This window comes from Callorhinus ursinus, unplaced genomic scaffold (assembly GCF_003265705.2).
Source record: "Callorhinus ursinus isolate GAN/ISIS: 27379988/994484 unplaced genomic scaffold, GSC_fseal_2.0 scaffold63, whole genome shotgun sequence".
NCBI lineage: Eukaryota > Metazoa > Chordata > Mammalia > Carnivora > Otariidae > Callorhinus > Callorhinus ursinus.
In genome coordinates, this window is record NW_027397125.1 from 3,338,876 (window position 1) to 3,354,902 (window position 16,027).

Here is a 16,027-nt window from a genome sequence, read left to right on the forward strand (position 1 = left end):
CTCCCATAGAACATACATATTCCCCATTATGTCATACTATTAATCATCCCTTTTTTCTCTTGAGTAGTCACCTTCCTCCTAACAATTAAATTATTCCCATTACTTAGTTTGAGTCCACTTTACAGAGGGCCAATTTAGATTCAGTAAAATGCACCTATGATGAGTTTTAATAAATGTATATGTATGTATAGCCAATGATATGTGGAACTTTCCATTACCCCAAAATATTTGCTCCCACCTCTCTGCAGTTGATTCCCTTTCCCATAATCACTCTAGGCAACCACTGATCTGCCTCCTTTCACTATAGATTAACTTTGTTTAATACGAAATTATTACATCAGTACCCTTTATGTATGGCTCCTTTCATTTGGCAGAATGCTTATGAGATTCATTCAGATTGTTCCATGTATCAGTGATTCATTCCTTTTTACTGATGAGTGATATCTCATTGTATGAATACAACACAATTTGTTTATCCATTCAATTAGCTGATGGACCTTTGGGTTGTTTCCATTTGGGACCATTATGAATAAAGCTGCAATGAGCATTTTCATATAAGTCTTCTTGTAGATATGTGCTTTCATTTCTCTTGAGTAAATACCTAGGAGTAGAATTTCTGGCTTGCTCTGGTAGTGAATGTTTAACTTTACAAAAAAATATTTTTTTTTCCAAAGTAGTTTTACTATCTTGTGTTCCCACCAGCAATGTATCTGTATCCAACAATAGATACCTCTTCACTTATTTGTCTTCTTTGTCTCAGCAATGTTTTATAGTTTTCAGCATATAAGCATTGCATTTATTTTGTTAAACTTATCTCTAAATATTTCATTATTTTTGATGCTAATGGCAAATGATATCTTTTTTCTCCATGTATTTTTTTTAAAGATTTTATTTATTTATTTGACAGAGAGAGAGACAGCGAGAGAGGGAACACAAGCAAGGGGAGTGGGAGAGGGAGAAGCAGGCTTCCTGCCGAGCAGGGAGCCTGATGCGGGGCTCGATCCCAGGACCCTGGGATCATGACCTGAGCTGAAGGCAGACGCTTAACGACTGAGCCACCCAGGTGCCCCTCTCCATGTATTTTAAACAAGTGTTATTAGGTGAACAACATTGAGGACCATTTTTCCTCTTACAAATGAACCTTTTCATTAAGAAGATATGTATCTCTTTTTCTCTGGTAATATTACTTGCCCTGTAATATAATTCATCTAGTATTAATATAGGCACTCCATCTTTCTTATGATTATTTCAGTGTATCTTTTTCCATATTTTTACTTTTAACCTAGCCATATCTTTATATTGAAAGGAGATTTCTTGTAGACAGCTTATAGTTTGGATCTTGTTTTTTTTATTCAGTTTGACAGTCTCTCACTTCTTTTAATTGGAGTATTAAATCATTTACATTTAATATAGTTATGGATATGATTGGGTTTTAATGGACCATCCTCTTAGTTGTTTTCTCTTTTTCTGATTTGGCCCCTGGTTCCTTTTTTCCTGTCTTCTTTTTAGTATCCAATTTTTTTTTTTTAAAGATTTTATTTATTTATTTGAGAGAGAATGAGAGATAGCACGAGAGGGAAGAGGGTCAGAGGGAGAAGCAGACTCCCCGCTGAGCAGGGAGCCCGATGTGGGACTCGATCCCGGGACTCCAGATCATGACCTGAGCCGAAGGCAGTCGCTTAACCAACTGAGCCACCCAGGCGCCCCTTAGTATCCAATTTTATCTCCTCAATTGGCTTATCAACTGAGTTTTCTTCTGATTATGGGTCACATATTTCTTTGCATATATAATAATTTTTATTGGCAACTAAACATTGTGAAAATTATGTTGGTGAGTGTCTGGATTCTTTTGGGGGGGTTTCTCTTAAAGGATGTTGAATTTTGTTCTGCTAGACAGTTGTTTTATTTATGGTTCAGCTTGATCTATTTAAGGCCCGCTTTAAAGCCTTATTACAGCAGGTCTGGGGAAGCCTTTGCTCTAGGGCTGGATTAGCCATACTACTACTAAGGCATGACCTTGCTGGGGGCTCTATTTAATACCCCAGATGTTCAATAAGATCTCTCCAATCTTTTGGATCAAAACCAGAATGTCTTCCAGACCTGTATGAGTCTAAAAATTATGCAGCTTACATCTCCCTGAGAGTTGTTCGTGCCTGTTCTTTGTCATGAGTATGAGTTTCACCCTGTGCAGCTTAGACTTCAAAGAATCAAGGGGACTATTAACAAAATTTCTGGAGCTATTTTTCTATGTATTTCCCTCCTCTCAGGCAGCCCTGCAAATTCCAGCCACCTTAGCTTCTCTAAACTCTGGCTTCTCAAAACTCTCTTATTTTAAAACAAAAATAATCTTTCCCTAGATGTTAATCACCTTCCAGATGCTATCCTATCTCTCCTTCCCTTTCAGTCAAAAATTTTATGAACTATTGATTTTTCTCCATTTTCTCCCTCTCATACTTCCTGCTGAACATCTCTAAACTGACTTTTTTTTTAAAGATTTTATTTATTTATTTGACAGAGAGAGACACAGCGAGAGAAGGAATACAACCAAGGGGAGTGAAAGAGGGAGAAGCAGGCTTCCCCCTGATCAAGGAGTCTGATGCAGCACTCGATCCCAGGACCCTGGGATCATGACCCGAGCCGAAGGCAGACACTTAACAACTGAGCCACCCAGGCGCCCCTAAACTGACTTTCATCCTCATCAGGTTCACCAAAATAGTTCTAAGACCATCATCAGTGATCACATGTCACCTATCACTTCTTGACATTTTTATTTCATTTCTAGAGAATTAAAATAATAAACAATACTTGAAACTGTAGAAGCTTAGGGCTTACTTTAATTATCAGGCCTCCAGCTTTCTGGATAAATTTTTTATTGCTTTTTATTCATGGTAGTTTGGGTATTGAAAATCTTTGTTTTTTCTTGTTGTTTGGAGGGGTTGTTTTATTTTGCTTTTTTTTTTCACAGCTATATTCCTCTGAACTTCCCTATAATAGCACTTAATACATTGTTTCTTTAGTGTATGTGTCTTCTTCAGTATGTTTACCATCATTTACTCAGTTGTTCAAGCCAAAAACTTTGAAACATCTCGCAACTCCTCTTCTTCTCACACCCCACGTGCAATCCATCAGCAAATCCCGTCAACTCTACCCTCAACGTGGATCCCCATTATGGCCACTTCTTGCCTTCTCCATAGTTACCATCTGGGCCTAGCTGCATAGTTTATGGCTCCTCTGTAATAGCCTCCAAATTGGTTTTCCAGTTTTCACTTTTCTTTCACATTGTAGCTAGAGTGATCTTATGCGTTTTGTTTTAAATATAAATGAGATGTTGCTAATCCTCTACTTATAACCTTCCACTGGATTCCCCTTTTGCACATTAGAAAAAAAATATAGCTGAAAAGGCCCTACATAATCACCACCATCCCACTACTTTTGGCACCTACCTCCTATTCCCTTGCTTTTTAATTTCCAGCCATACCAACTTTCTTGGCATTCCTCACACACACTAAGTAAGCCTTAGTTATTATTCTCTGGCTGGGGTGCTCTCTCCAGATATTTGCATAGCATAATTCCTCATTCCATTTGTCTTTCTTAAATGTGACCCACTGGGAAAGCTTGCCCTGACATGGATTTTATTTAAAGTAGCCTGATCACTCTCCATCCTTACAACCTACTTTATTTTTCCTCATTGATCTTATTGCTATCTGAATTATATTATTATTTGTTAAGTGACTATTTCCCCCAACTAGAATATTTGCTATTCTGGTATTTCAATATCTTTAAAACTGACTTTATAAACATGTGAATAAATATGCCATGTTAAAACAAGGATATGTCATGACACAATTACTACAATTGTCAAAGGAGTACATGAAAATATATTTAAACTAAAACTATCATAAATATCTTTAGTCCTTCTTTAATCGTTGAGAAAACACTTCAGTATTTTGCCATGTCTTCTGGTCATCATTAAGAAAGAGGTGATATGGGGTACAAGAAGCTTAAAGGGAAGATTCAAACTGTGAGAGTTACAATCTAAAGAGTTGTTAAAGGAGGAGAAATACCAATATTTGGCAGAGAGCGGAGAAACTTGGCATGACATTTGTTTCTCCTACAGAGCCTACAGCATTATAGTAATTTTTTATTTAAAAAGGTGCTGAGAAAAAAATGATAGCTATAACAGAATGCCACACAACTAAATAAATAATACTGTGCTGTAATTACATATCCCATCTGCTTTCCTGTGAGGAACTCACAGTCACCAACAAGCTGGTTGTGAAATTATAATTTCACACTCTATACAAAATAAATGATGAACAAAAGTTATTTATAGAAAGAGTGAAATAAAGGGGAAGGATTTTGGCTAAACTTTAAATTTTAAGCTCAGTCAATTAGAGAAGCCATAGACTTTATATCTCTGTTAAGGAAACAAGATTGTTTAGAATAGTGCTGCCCAGTAGAATTTCAACGATGGAAATGTTCTGATTCTTCATCATCCAATACAGTAGTCACAAGCCATGTGGGGCATTTGAGCACTTGGAGTGTAATGTGACTGAGGAACTGAATTTTTCATTTAATTTTTAGTTGTTGATTTTGATTGATTTTACTTTAATTATTATAAATTTAAATAACCACATGTGGCTAGTGACTACTGCATTAGCACAGTTCTGAAAGAATACAAAATTATAAAGTTGAACTCAGTGAAAGTATATAAATCATGACAGTTTAGTGATTTTTATGGTGCCAATAAGGGCAAATAAAAGGCTTTTTTGATGTCGATTGGAATGTGTTTACTACGTCAGTGGTCTCAGATCACAAGGAACCAATTACACAGGAAAAGAGAGACAGATAAACAGAAGGAAGCAGACTACCACTCTAGTACAAACTTTTAGTAGAGAACATCTAGACATCAGTTAAAATCTGCTAAAAAGTGTAAAAATTAAAATGAAAACAGCTAAAATGGTCTCTAGTCTTCTTTATGACCTGAATTAAAATAAAGGTTTAGAGCCAGGTAAGCAAGCTGATAATTGTTTATACAGTTTTGTGTATGTTTATGAATTTATACTAATTTTCATTAAGTCATTACATTTTGTTTATCTGTGATGAGAACGAAAGACAGAAAAATAAATTCCCATGAAGCTTCATTTCTGAAATAAGTCCGTTTTGGCAGTAGGTGACAGAGCGTCAAGGGTTGCATTCTGAGGTTGATGAAAGCATCCTGGAGAAACAAGACCCTGGAGACATCCCACTCCTGCAAGGAACTGGGTTTGGTTGCCCAGGTGAGGGAGCAGGTTCTGCTAGTGCCTGTTGCTCTGACTCAATACTCATGGAGCTCAGCTCCCCCAGATGCACTGAACCACGAAGAGAAGGTGCTGACCCATTAACATAAATCTTCAGGTAACTTGATACTTACTGAGATTCCAGAACCATAGTCCCTTATGAGTTTAGATGCTGTGGATTTATCCACTGAAATGCGATTTCCTCTGAAATATTAAGAAAATAAACATTCCATGCTCATAAACTTGAAGACCTGACCGTGAATCATGTCAGCCACACCCCAGGCCACCAGGAACTTCAGTGGCCATCTGGTCTTCCACAGTTGATCTCCCTGCCTCCTTTGACAATTCATAAAAATTCTAAAGTTTTATAGAGTGATGAAGAGCACCCTCAACCACATCATTCAAAATAACAACTTTTACTAAGTTCTTACCTAGTGCCAAGCACGGTTCTAAGCATCTTATATTTATCTAACCTTGCCTCACTGCTGTGAATAGTTACGAAGTGGATATCAGTTCATCCTCCCTGGAGTGTACAGAGGTTGGGAACTTTGCCCCAGATCATAAATGGTGGATGATTGAGTAAGGATTCAGTTTCTGGTAGTATAACTCAGAGCCTATATTCTTAGTCACTGAATATCTTGCCTTATATTAAATATTGTCTATTAAGGTCATTTGCTAGTAACTCTCTTATGCAATCACTCCACAGAAAGTTTGCTTTTTATTTAAAGCATCACAAACAACCTTTCAGCCAGACATAGAAATGATAGACATTGGGGAGGGTATGTGCTATGGTGAGTGCTGTGAATTGTGTAAGACTGTTGAATCACAGACCTGTACCTCTGAAACAAATAATACATTATATGTTAAAAAAGAAGAAGAAGATGATGATGATGATGATGATGATACAGGAGGGGAAGAATGAACGGGGGGGAAATCAGAGGGGGAGATGAACCATGAGAGACTATGGACTCTGAGAAACAAACTGAGGGTTCTAGAGGGGAGGAGGGTGGGGGGATGGGTTAACCTGGTGATGGGTATTAAAGAGGGCACGTTCTGCATGGAGCACTGGGTGTTATACGCAACAATGAATCATGGAACACTACATCAAAAACTAATGATGTAATGTATGGTGATTAACATAACATAATATTAAAAAAAAAAGAAAGAAATGATGTGGAGAGGCAGAATATAGTTGCACTGCTCGTTCAAGCTATATCTCCCCCACATCCAAGCATCTTCTTAGCTAGTGGTCACTTTCATGAGAAGGAATGGAGGTCAATAAACCATATAGGCATATATTAAATGTATGCTTTGACAATGAGAAAATTAAGAAAAGCAAAGGGAGCTTTTGTTTTGACCATATAACTGAACGTTCTTCTTTCTGTCCCCATAACCCATTTTAAATAGTAGATGAAAGACTAATAAAAATACAAATCTTTGGAAATAATGTTTTTAGGAACTCTATAAGGAAGTTGTTATTAGTTGACACAGGAAAGTTTATTTTCTTAAGCGGTTGTATATCCATCTTTTAAATTTGGTTTTCCTTTAAAATTTGTACAAGAAAACTTTTGTAGACTTTGAAGAGGTACACCTTGGAAAAAATTCCAAGTTCAGATAGTTTAAATTGTGGCATACTGTTTTGAAGTATTTGAATTTGTAAGATAGAAAGTGGTTACATACTTTCACACTAATCTATCAGCTTTATTAACCAAAAGTCAGAGTAGGGGGAGAATGGAAGGACCTTGGGGAAAGGTAATAGTCAAGGACCACCGGTAACTGTAGCATGCCTTTTGTTTTTTTTTTTTTTTGGTCTCACTCTATATTTTTTAAAGTATAATTAACATACAGTGTTAAAATAGTTTCAGGTATACAATATAATGGTTCAACAATTCTATACATTTCTCAGTTCTCATTAAGATAAGTGTACTCTTTAATCCCCTTTATCTCATCCATAGCCCACCTACCTCCCCTCTGGCAACCACCAGTTTGTTCTCTGAATTTAAAGTATGCTTTTTTTGTTTGTCTCTTGTTTTGTTTGTTCATTTGGTTTTTTCTTAAATTCCATGTATGACTGAAATCATTAGGCATTTGTCTTTCTTTGTCTGACTTACTCCATTTAGCATTATACCCTCTAGATCCTTCCATATTGTTGCAAACAGCAAGATCACATTCTTTTTATAGCTGAGTAATATTCCATTGCACATATAAATGCCACATCTTCTCTATCCATTCATCTATGGAGGGATACTTGATGCAATCCCTATCAAAATACCAACAACATTTTTCACAGAACTAGAACAAATAATACTAAAATATGTATGGAACCACAAAATATCCCAAATAGCCAAAGCAATCTTGAGAAAGAAGAACAGAGCTGGAGTTATAACAATCCCACATTTCAAGATGTACTACAAAGCTGTAGTCATCAAAACAGTACGGTACTGGCACAAAAATAAGACACATAGATCAATGGAACGGAATAGAGGAGGCAAGAATATAGAACAGGGAAAAGGCGGTCTCTTCAACAAATGGTGTAGGGAAAACTGGACAGCCACATGAAAAAGAATGAAACTGGACCACTGTCTTACACCATACACAAAAATAAACTCAAGTGGATTAAAGACCTAAATATGAGACCTGAAACCATACAACTCCCAGGAGAAAACATAGGCAGTAATTTCTTTGACACTGGCCATTACACATGCTTTGGCTGTCCCTAAGCCTGTTGTGAACTGCTAGATTTCTGGTAACACTAGGATTAAAACTGTTTCTCAAGTCCTTGATTGTGTCCCGTGAGGCCTGGAGTACAGAGGACAATGCAAGCAAGATGTTGCAAAATTATAGAAAGTGTATTAGACAAATATATCTATTGCTTAGTAGTCCCTTCATCCCAATTGTAATTAGACAGTCTTTGTCGGCAAGTTCTATCTTCCTTAGTCCCCTTTCCGGTAATAAGACGTCAATAACGTTATTGTGTGGAGCATCTGGCTGGCTCAGTCCATGGAGCATGTAACTCTTGATCTTGGGGTTGTGAGCTTGAGCCCCATGTTGGGTGTAGAGATTACGTAAAAATAAAATCTTGGGGCACCTGGGTGGCTCAGTCGGTTAAGTGTCCAACTCTTGATTTAGGCTCAGGTCATGATCTCAGGGTCCTGGGATGGAGTCCCTGTTGGGAGCTTCATTTAGCAGGGAGTCTGCTTGAGATTCTTTCCGTCCACCTGTATGCTCACTCTCTCTCTCCCCTTCTGATAGATAGATAGATAAATAAAATCTTTAAAAAAATAAAATTTTTTAAAAAATGCTACTTTGCAATAAAAAGTAGTAATGCAAACTTAGAATGCAATGGAAAAAAAAAAAAGAGAGAGATTTTGGAATGTTTTAGGAGTATGTCCAAAGGGAGAGCAACTAGAATGATGAAAATGCATCATGAACCACAATAATCATCTATCTCTGCAAAGCTTTCCTAGACCTGGGCAGACAGATGTTTCTGCAGTCTTTATTCCCAACTGTACTGAAGGATCATACATAAGAAGTTACATAAGGGTGCGTGCGTGCGTGCGTGCGTGTGTGTGTGTGTGTGTGTGTGTGTGTGTCAGAGTCTAAAGGAGTCTCATAATAATAGGTCTTATTTACCAGTGTTAACTGTGTGCCAGGTACTGAAAACTTGATGTGTTTTATTTCATTTTAATTCATACAACAACCAAAATGAATTGGACATTACAATTTGCATTGAAGATTTTTTTTTTAACCTGAAATAACTCAGCCACATTTGGCAACTGTGCCAAATAACACAGCTCATGAGAGGCAGAGCTGGGACACAGCTCACATTTGTAACCACACAGCTCCAGTGGTGTTGGGAAGATACTGCACTAAGCTCAACCTCCTTCAAACTATAAAATCCTATGAGTCTATTGACTGACTCTAAGCATTTTTTTAATTTGCATATCATTTGAAGAAAATTACACCAAATGTCTGTTTCAAAATAAGTTTCTAAACTGAAAACTGTCCAAGTTCATTTTCTATTTTTAACACAATCTTTTGGTAGTTCATAAACTCTAAAGAAATAAGATAAAACCATGCTTTTAAAAGAGAGACAGGGTTTTGTGCTGTAGGCAATGCATTACTCAAATATTTGGAATAGAAAAAGATGAACCCACACTTTTCTTTCCATAGAACTGGAAAATACAAGACTCCTGATGTCCAAGTGGTTGTCTTCAGACAGCCTTATATACCTATCTAGTAGCTATAGCATAAACTCTAGTTAATTTTGAAAATTCACTTGGATGATTAACATTAATGACAGACAGGCAAATATAAATTTAAAATATTTAAAAGAACAAACCAAAACTATTTGTTCATTAACTAGGCTTATAAACATGCCATCCACATACTGGAAAAGCTAATAATTACTCTCTAATTGTGCTAATTATGTAATGACAACATTGTAAATGTTGTTTATATAATGTTAGATTTCTCTAACTAATCTTATCATTAGTCAGACTTTGGACTTCTGCCACTGTGTACTCATGTATATACTGGTATGTGCCAAACTGTTTGAACAATTTATTTTTAAAACTGGTTGTTAATGTGCTACTATAATATTCAAATTAGAAACTTACCACATCCTTAGGAGGAGGTTCTGCTTCCTTCTTTATCTTTTTACCCATTCTGGAAAAAGATGCAATAAATAGTTAAAAGTGTCATTTGTAAAGGGGCACCTGGGCAGGTCAGTCGATTAAGCATCTGACTCTTGATCTCAGCTCAGGTCTTGATCTCAGGGTTGTGAGTTCAGATCCCGCGTAGAGCCCACTTAAAAAAAAAAATTGTCATTTGTACATCGTATATACGATGTACAAATCTCTCAGTTACCTATGCCCTTAGAAGGAGATTCATTTCCTTATTCTGATTTTACCTAAAAAGAGACTATGCAGTACTTGTAGAAATTATTGTACACGTACAAATATATTACCTACATTCCTTTTCAAATCCTCAAATTTTAAGGAACTTATTGATAAGATTGTTGAGCATTAGTCTGGCTTACAGCTCGTAAGAAAGAGAATACATTAGTGACATAACTTTTACTTACATAACAGGAAACAGTTTACCATGCTTACAGCTCACTTATGGAGGGCTTGGGAGACTAAATCCAAGTTACTTTTGAGATCTCCAAGAATGTTTTGCCACAAAGGGATGGATTTTGTCTGCTTTCTGCACTGATCTAACCCGACAGTGTCTGGTACATAATAGGCATTTGATATTTATAAAAATCATTAACTGTTTTTCCTGGGAGTATGATTTTATGAATGATACCCAAGACATAACCAACTCCAAACTAACATTTGTGTCATTTTCCCAGATAACCAAAAGTTTTCTCTAATATAATCCATAGCTCATTTAAAAAAGTAATTGAGAGGGCGCCTGGGTGGCTCAGTTGGTTAAGCGACTGCCTTCGGCTCAGGTCATGATCCTGGAGTCCCAGGATCGAGTCCCACATTGGGCTCCCTGCTCAGCGGGGAGTCTGCTTCTCCCTCTGACCCTCTTCCCTCTCGTGCTCTCTCTCTCATTCTCTCTCTCAAATAAATAAATAAAATCTTTAAAAAAAAAAGTAATTGAGAATCTAAAGAGATGTATTCTGGGGAAATTGGAGTTATTGCTTGCAAGACCCTTTCCCACCTGCCTTTGTATGGAAAAATGTGCAGGAAAAATGCGTGTGCAGGAAAAATGTCAAAGCATTGGTACTCATAGTTGATACACCACAGAGGAGTAACTCCACCTGGGTACAGAGATCTTTCCAAGATGTTGGTGACTGTTAGAATAACCCCAGAAATCTCTTGAATTTTCTCCAATGAGAGTTTATGCTTGGTATTTGCACAATCTCAAATGCTATAAACTAGTCTTGAGGAAATGACTATAGTTTCCAGAGAAATTCTGGGAAGTTGAAAATCCTTGCAGAGAATCTACATCAGGGTTAGTTCAGATAGTATGTCAAGGCACAAATGCAACTCCTAGCATTAGAGACACTGACCAGAATTTATCACATATTTTAAAAAGCCACATGTTCATAGAAACTCCTAGGGACTTCTGACAGACATCCAGGTCCCTAATTTCAGGTCACATAAATTTCAAGATCTTTGAGGGCCTAGGCAAGTTTATGCTGTGATGCACTACCTCACATTATATCCAATATATTCAACATTAAAATGTACCCACATTCTCTATTAAATACAATTTTCATCATAAAAAGTTTTGAAATTAAGCATTTGAAATTATTCAGCAGTTTGTACACCTGGAAATTCTTACAAAATGAGAAAATTGTTTTCAAACGTAATTTAATATTAATAAAAAACATTTAACATTCATTTTTCAATTTTCTTTTCAGATTTTAGAGGCATTATTTTTTTCAAAATTCAAACATCTTTCATAGATACTTAAAAAGCACAGACCCTAGACTTTGTGTCTATAATATTCCAAGCAGATGCATAGAAACTATTCTAAACAAATGAAAATCTATCCTATGACTAATCTCTAGGAGAAAGAAATTTCAAAGCTCTTTGCAACCAATTCCAAGATACAGCAGCCTTTGATTTACTTAAGAACTGCTTATGAATAACGTTTGAGAAGGAACTGAATTACACCTACACAAAGTTACTGTAGGTCATCTGATTTTCACTCGGAAACTTATTTTTCCCATTTCAGGATAGTGGCTTTGAATAATTGCATATTGAAGAGTACAGAGGTTGGAACATCCTTAACACAGGATTATAGCAATGGAGCTGATCCTAGGCAATACCGTGAAGTAAGAAGCATTTAGTTTGTGTTTCTATTGCCAAATTGAGCATAATAGTTAATGGAGGAGAAAGTATACAACTGACAAAGAACCAGGGGCAATGAGCCTCAAAGATAACCCTAAGGTGTTTTTTTTTTTAACTTTGTAAATTCAACATTTCACTTAAAAGCAACATGATACAACCAAATTACCTCATATTATTTTATTCTTTAAAAATGTGTTTTCCTTTAAAGCTTCAGAGATGTCAACTTAAGAAAATAAATACCTTTGACTGTTTGAAGCAAACCTACTTTCCTTGACTCTTTTACCACCTGCCCAATGATGTTTTTTTATTGTGCTAAAATAAACATACCATAAAACTTACCATTTTAATCATATTTAAGTGTATAGCTCTGTGTCTACTGTCCACTTATAGAGGTAATACATTTCATTACAGAAAACTTGGAAAACAAGGAAGGGCACATCAGATTAAAAAAATATATATCACTCAGGAAAAAACTCAGGGAGATCAGCACTATTTCAATATAGTTCCTTTTCTGTGTGTTTTCTATAGTGATTTTACCATCCTACCTGGATTTCTAGCCCCTATTCTCAACTTCCCTTCCTGGAACCATTTTCCTACTATATTCTTAAACTAATGGACAAGTTCATGGGAGCTCAGTCTCCATATATTGCTCCAATCATCTCCAATGAATCAGGATATCATGTCATTTAAAATAATACTGTAAAGTCCACTATTTATCTAGACAGTCCCCTATTGTTGAGCATTTGTTTCCAATTTCCTGAAATTACGGATAAGGCTACAATGAACATCCTTAGCCATAAAATATTCATCCACATTCCGCAACTGCTTCTTTAAGATAAAGTAAAATAACTGGATGAAAAGGCATGAACTTCACGGCATTGAGTACGAAAACAAATCTGCTTTAAATGTGCATCTTCTCGGTTATTAGAGAGGAGCCACATTTTTCCCCCACAAATGTATCAATCATTTGTACTTCTTGGTGAACTTTCACACTACGCGACCTTAAATGTTTGCCAATGGGGAGATCTTTCTTGAGAAAACTTGAAGGGGGAGGAGGAAGGCTAGAACAAGTGGGGACTCGCTTCTTGAGTTGCTGAGAGTCAAGTAACGGCATCTTAGATCCTCAGATCCCCTCTCCGGGCCTCAGTTTTGTCACCTGTTAAATGGAAGGCGTCCGGGATGCTCATGAAACCCACCCCGACCCCCGTCTAATACGGCGGGCATAGGGCAGGGACCGACAACCCCTACAAGGTGTTCCCTCAGTAGCCCCAGATGTCCCCACCCGCGGGGCACCTTCTCCTTGCCCAAGTTCTGCTGGGACCTCGGCCCTGGGCCTCTCCAAACCGCGGGAGTAGCTGCGCAGCCGCACGCCTGCCTTTACCTGCCAGGAGATGCCTCAGAGCAGCGGCTCCTCCGACCTGGAGAACTGCACCCGCCGCGGCCGGCGCGCGCCTCTGGGCCACTGTTGTTCTTGGTCGCTAGGCGACACCGGGCCGCGCCTGCGCGCGCAGGGAAACGCGCGCCTCCGCCCAGGAAGCTCGCGCTCGGCAGCCCTAGGCGCTCATTGTCCCGCCTTGGGAAAGCCGTCGGAGGGGGAAGAACTCGGGCGTCCTCCGCTCCCTGAGGCCAGTGCTTTAAGGCAGTATAGACGTGAGAATCGTCCTCTTCCTAGTTGATGCAGGCTAGCCCAGGTGAAAACTGTAAATCGGCAGGCAGTGCAGCCTCAGCTTCTAGCCAGCGGGCCGGCTCTGGGTTCACATACTCTGAGATGCTCTTGCTTTCTCCCAAAGACAGGCCTCAGCCAGAATCGCGCAGATGACTTCCAAGTTCCTGTCCGGACTCCACGAAGCCGCAGACCTGCAGGGCCGACACCTTGCATGCGCTAGGGTGTCTAGTCGGCCCTCACAGAACTTATCTTGTCCCTTCAAAATCTCCTCTTTACACCTTTCTTTCCTCTTTATGCCATTCTTCCCAATGGCCTAGATCTCCATTTCCCTTCTTCGTCCTCCACCCTCCCCTCCAATCAGCGGTTAAGTCAATCGGCCCTCTTCATTTTGTCTCGTATCTATTCCCTCTCTTTTAATCCTTACTGTCACCCCAACCCACGTCATCCTTTTTGGCTTCTGATGATTTCGGTTCCTCTCTCCTTCCTATTTATTCACCATACCAGAGACAGATCAACCTTCCAGAAACTATTGTTTTGAACATGTCACTCCCCCACTCAAACTTGAGCTGGCTTCCTAAAATAAAGTCTGAACTCCTTAGCCCGGTATTCAAAACTACCGCAGCCCTATTCTATTTGTGCCGCCCACCATTCTCCCACAACACAAGTCCCAGTCAAACGCAGGGTTCCCCCAATTTTTCCATACTTTAACCCTCTGGATTTTGCTCACTGTCCTTCATAATTTCATCTATTCAACAAATATTTATTAAGCATCTACTATTTGCCGGGTCATGTGCAACTCGTGTAACTCCTGGAATATTCTTTCATTTCTACTTAATTACACCCAGCTCAAATGCTGTCTTCATAAAATACTCTTTGATTGGACTTTAGCAAAAAAAAAAAAAAAAATTTCTCCCTCTCCTGAATTCCTCTCACACTTTTAAAACTCCATCTCTTACTGCCTCTGCTGGTCCCCCAGCCCTAAGAATGTTAGATGTTTCTTACAGTTTCTTCTTTCATATCCCTTTATGTCCTTATATCACCTTTTAAATTACCTGATAAACAGCTTTATAAATATTTAAGAATTCTTTATATTAAATTTTCTATCAAATGACTTGCGATTTCTGTCTCCTGATTGGACCTTGAGTAATACACTCCTATATCTTCAGCCTCTCCCTCTCTTCCAGCCCTTTCCCCTTCAATATAGGAATACTGTGAAGTCTCTCCTTTGCCTCATAAAACAAACAAACAAACAAACAAACAAACAACCTCCTTTCAACCTGTATTTCCTTCTAGCTATCATTCTGTTTTTCTTTCTCTTCTTGACCATGAGTTTCCAAAACAGTAGCCTGTATTTGATATTTCCACATGTGTTAACCTCCATTCACTCTTCAAACCACAGTGATCTAATTTGCTCCCACTACTAAAACTACTCCAATCCGTTGGCTGTTTCTTAGTCTTCATTTTCCTTGACATCACCGCTGCATATAAAACTCTTGATGATACCTCATTCTTGAAACACCTTCCTTGGTTTCCTTGATACTACTTGCTCTTGATCCTCCTACTTTTATGACCACTATTTAAGGTCTTTTCTATACAGACTTAAGTGTTGATATTTCCCAGGGTTCTGTCCCTGGTTCCTTTATCATACTTTATGCTTTTCCAGGGTGATTTCTTTATTTCTGTGACTTCAACTGCCATACATATAGCTCCCCAGCCGACTTCAATACTGAGCTTTAGGTTCATATATCCTTCCTTTTATTGGAAAGCTCTATGTGGATGTCCACAGGCACTTCGAACATCAATACTACTCACCTAAACTCATCATTTCCCTTTAGGAACATGTTTTCTATTTATCAAGACGTACCACTACCCACCTAGATACCCAAGCATGAATTCTAAATGTCATTTTAGAGCCATTCTCCTTCATATCAATTATGTGGATTCCCCTAAAACTCTCTTGAATTTATTCTCACCTTTCCATTCCCATAGTCCAAGGGCTGAATGTCACCATTCTTTACCTGATTTCATCTAACAAGACTTCTGACAGGTTTGTCACACTCTAGCTTCATCCTGGCTTCAATCCAACTTCTCCAAGATGACCAAAGTAATCTTTGTAATTTGTTTCCCTCCTTGTTAGCTCCCGATCACTCCACCACATGCATGATGAGATGCAACAAGATTCCTAAGTTAGCATTCAAGAGTTTATTCTGGCTGACTCCTCCATATTGCAGTAGCTTCTCTAATCACAAAAGAAGAAAGAAAGAAAGAGA

General features: G+C 38.1%; 1 protein-coding gene across 7 annotated transcripts in view; it reads right to left on the minus strand.

The window, feature by feature from the left end:
• The window catches only part of ARMC3 (armadillo repeat containing 3), a 91,428-nt gene extending 77,877 nt beyond the window's left edge, over positions 1 to 13,551 (minus strand). For all 7 annotated transcript variants that reach the window (XM_073885560.1, XM_073885559.1, XM_073885562.1 and 4 more), the window contains exons 1-2: positions 13,473 to 13,551; positions 9,899 to 9,947 (exon numbers count right to left, since the gene is read on the minus strand). In XM_073885560.1, coding sequence (XP_073741661.1) covers positions 9,899 to 9,946 — 48 coding nt within the window. In that variant the 5' untranslated portion in view covers position 9,947; positions 13,473 to 13,551. The remainder of the gene's footprint in view (positions 1 to 9,898; positions 9,948 to 13,472) is intronic.
• Positions 13,552 to 16,027: the final 2,476 nt, after the last annotated feature.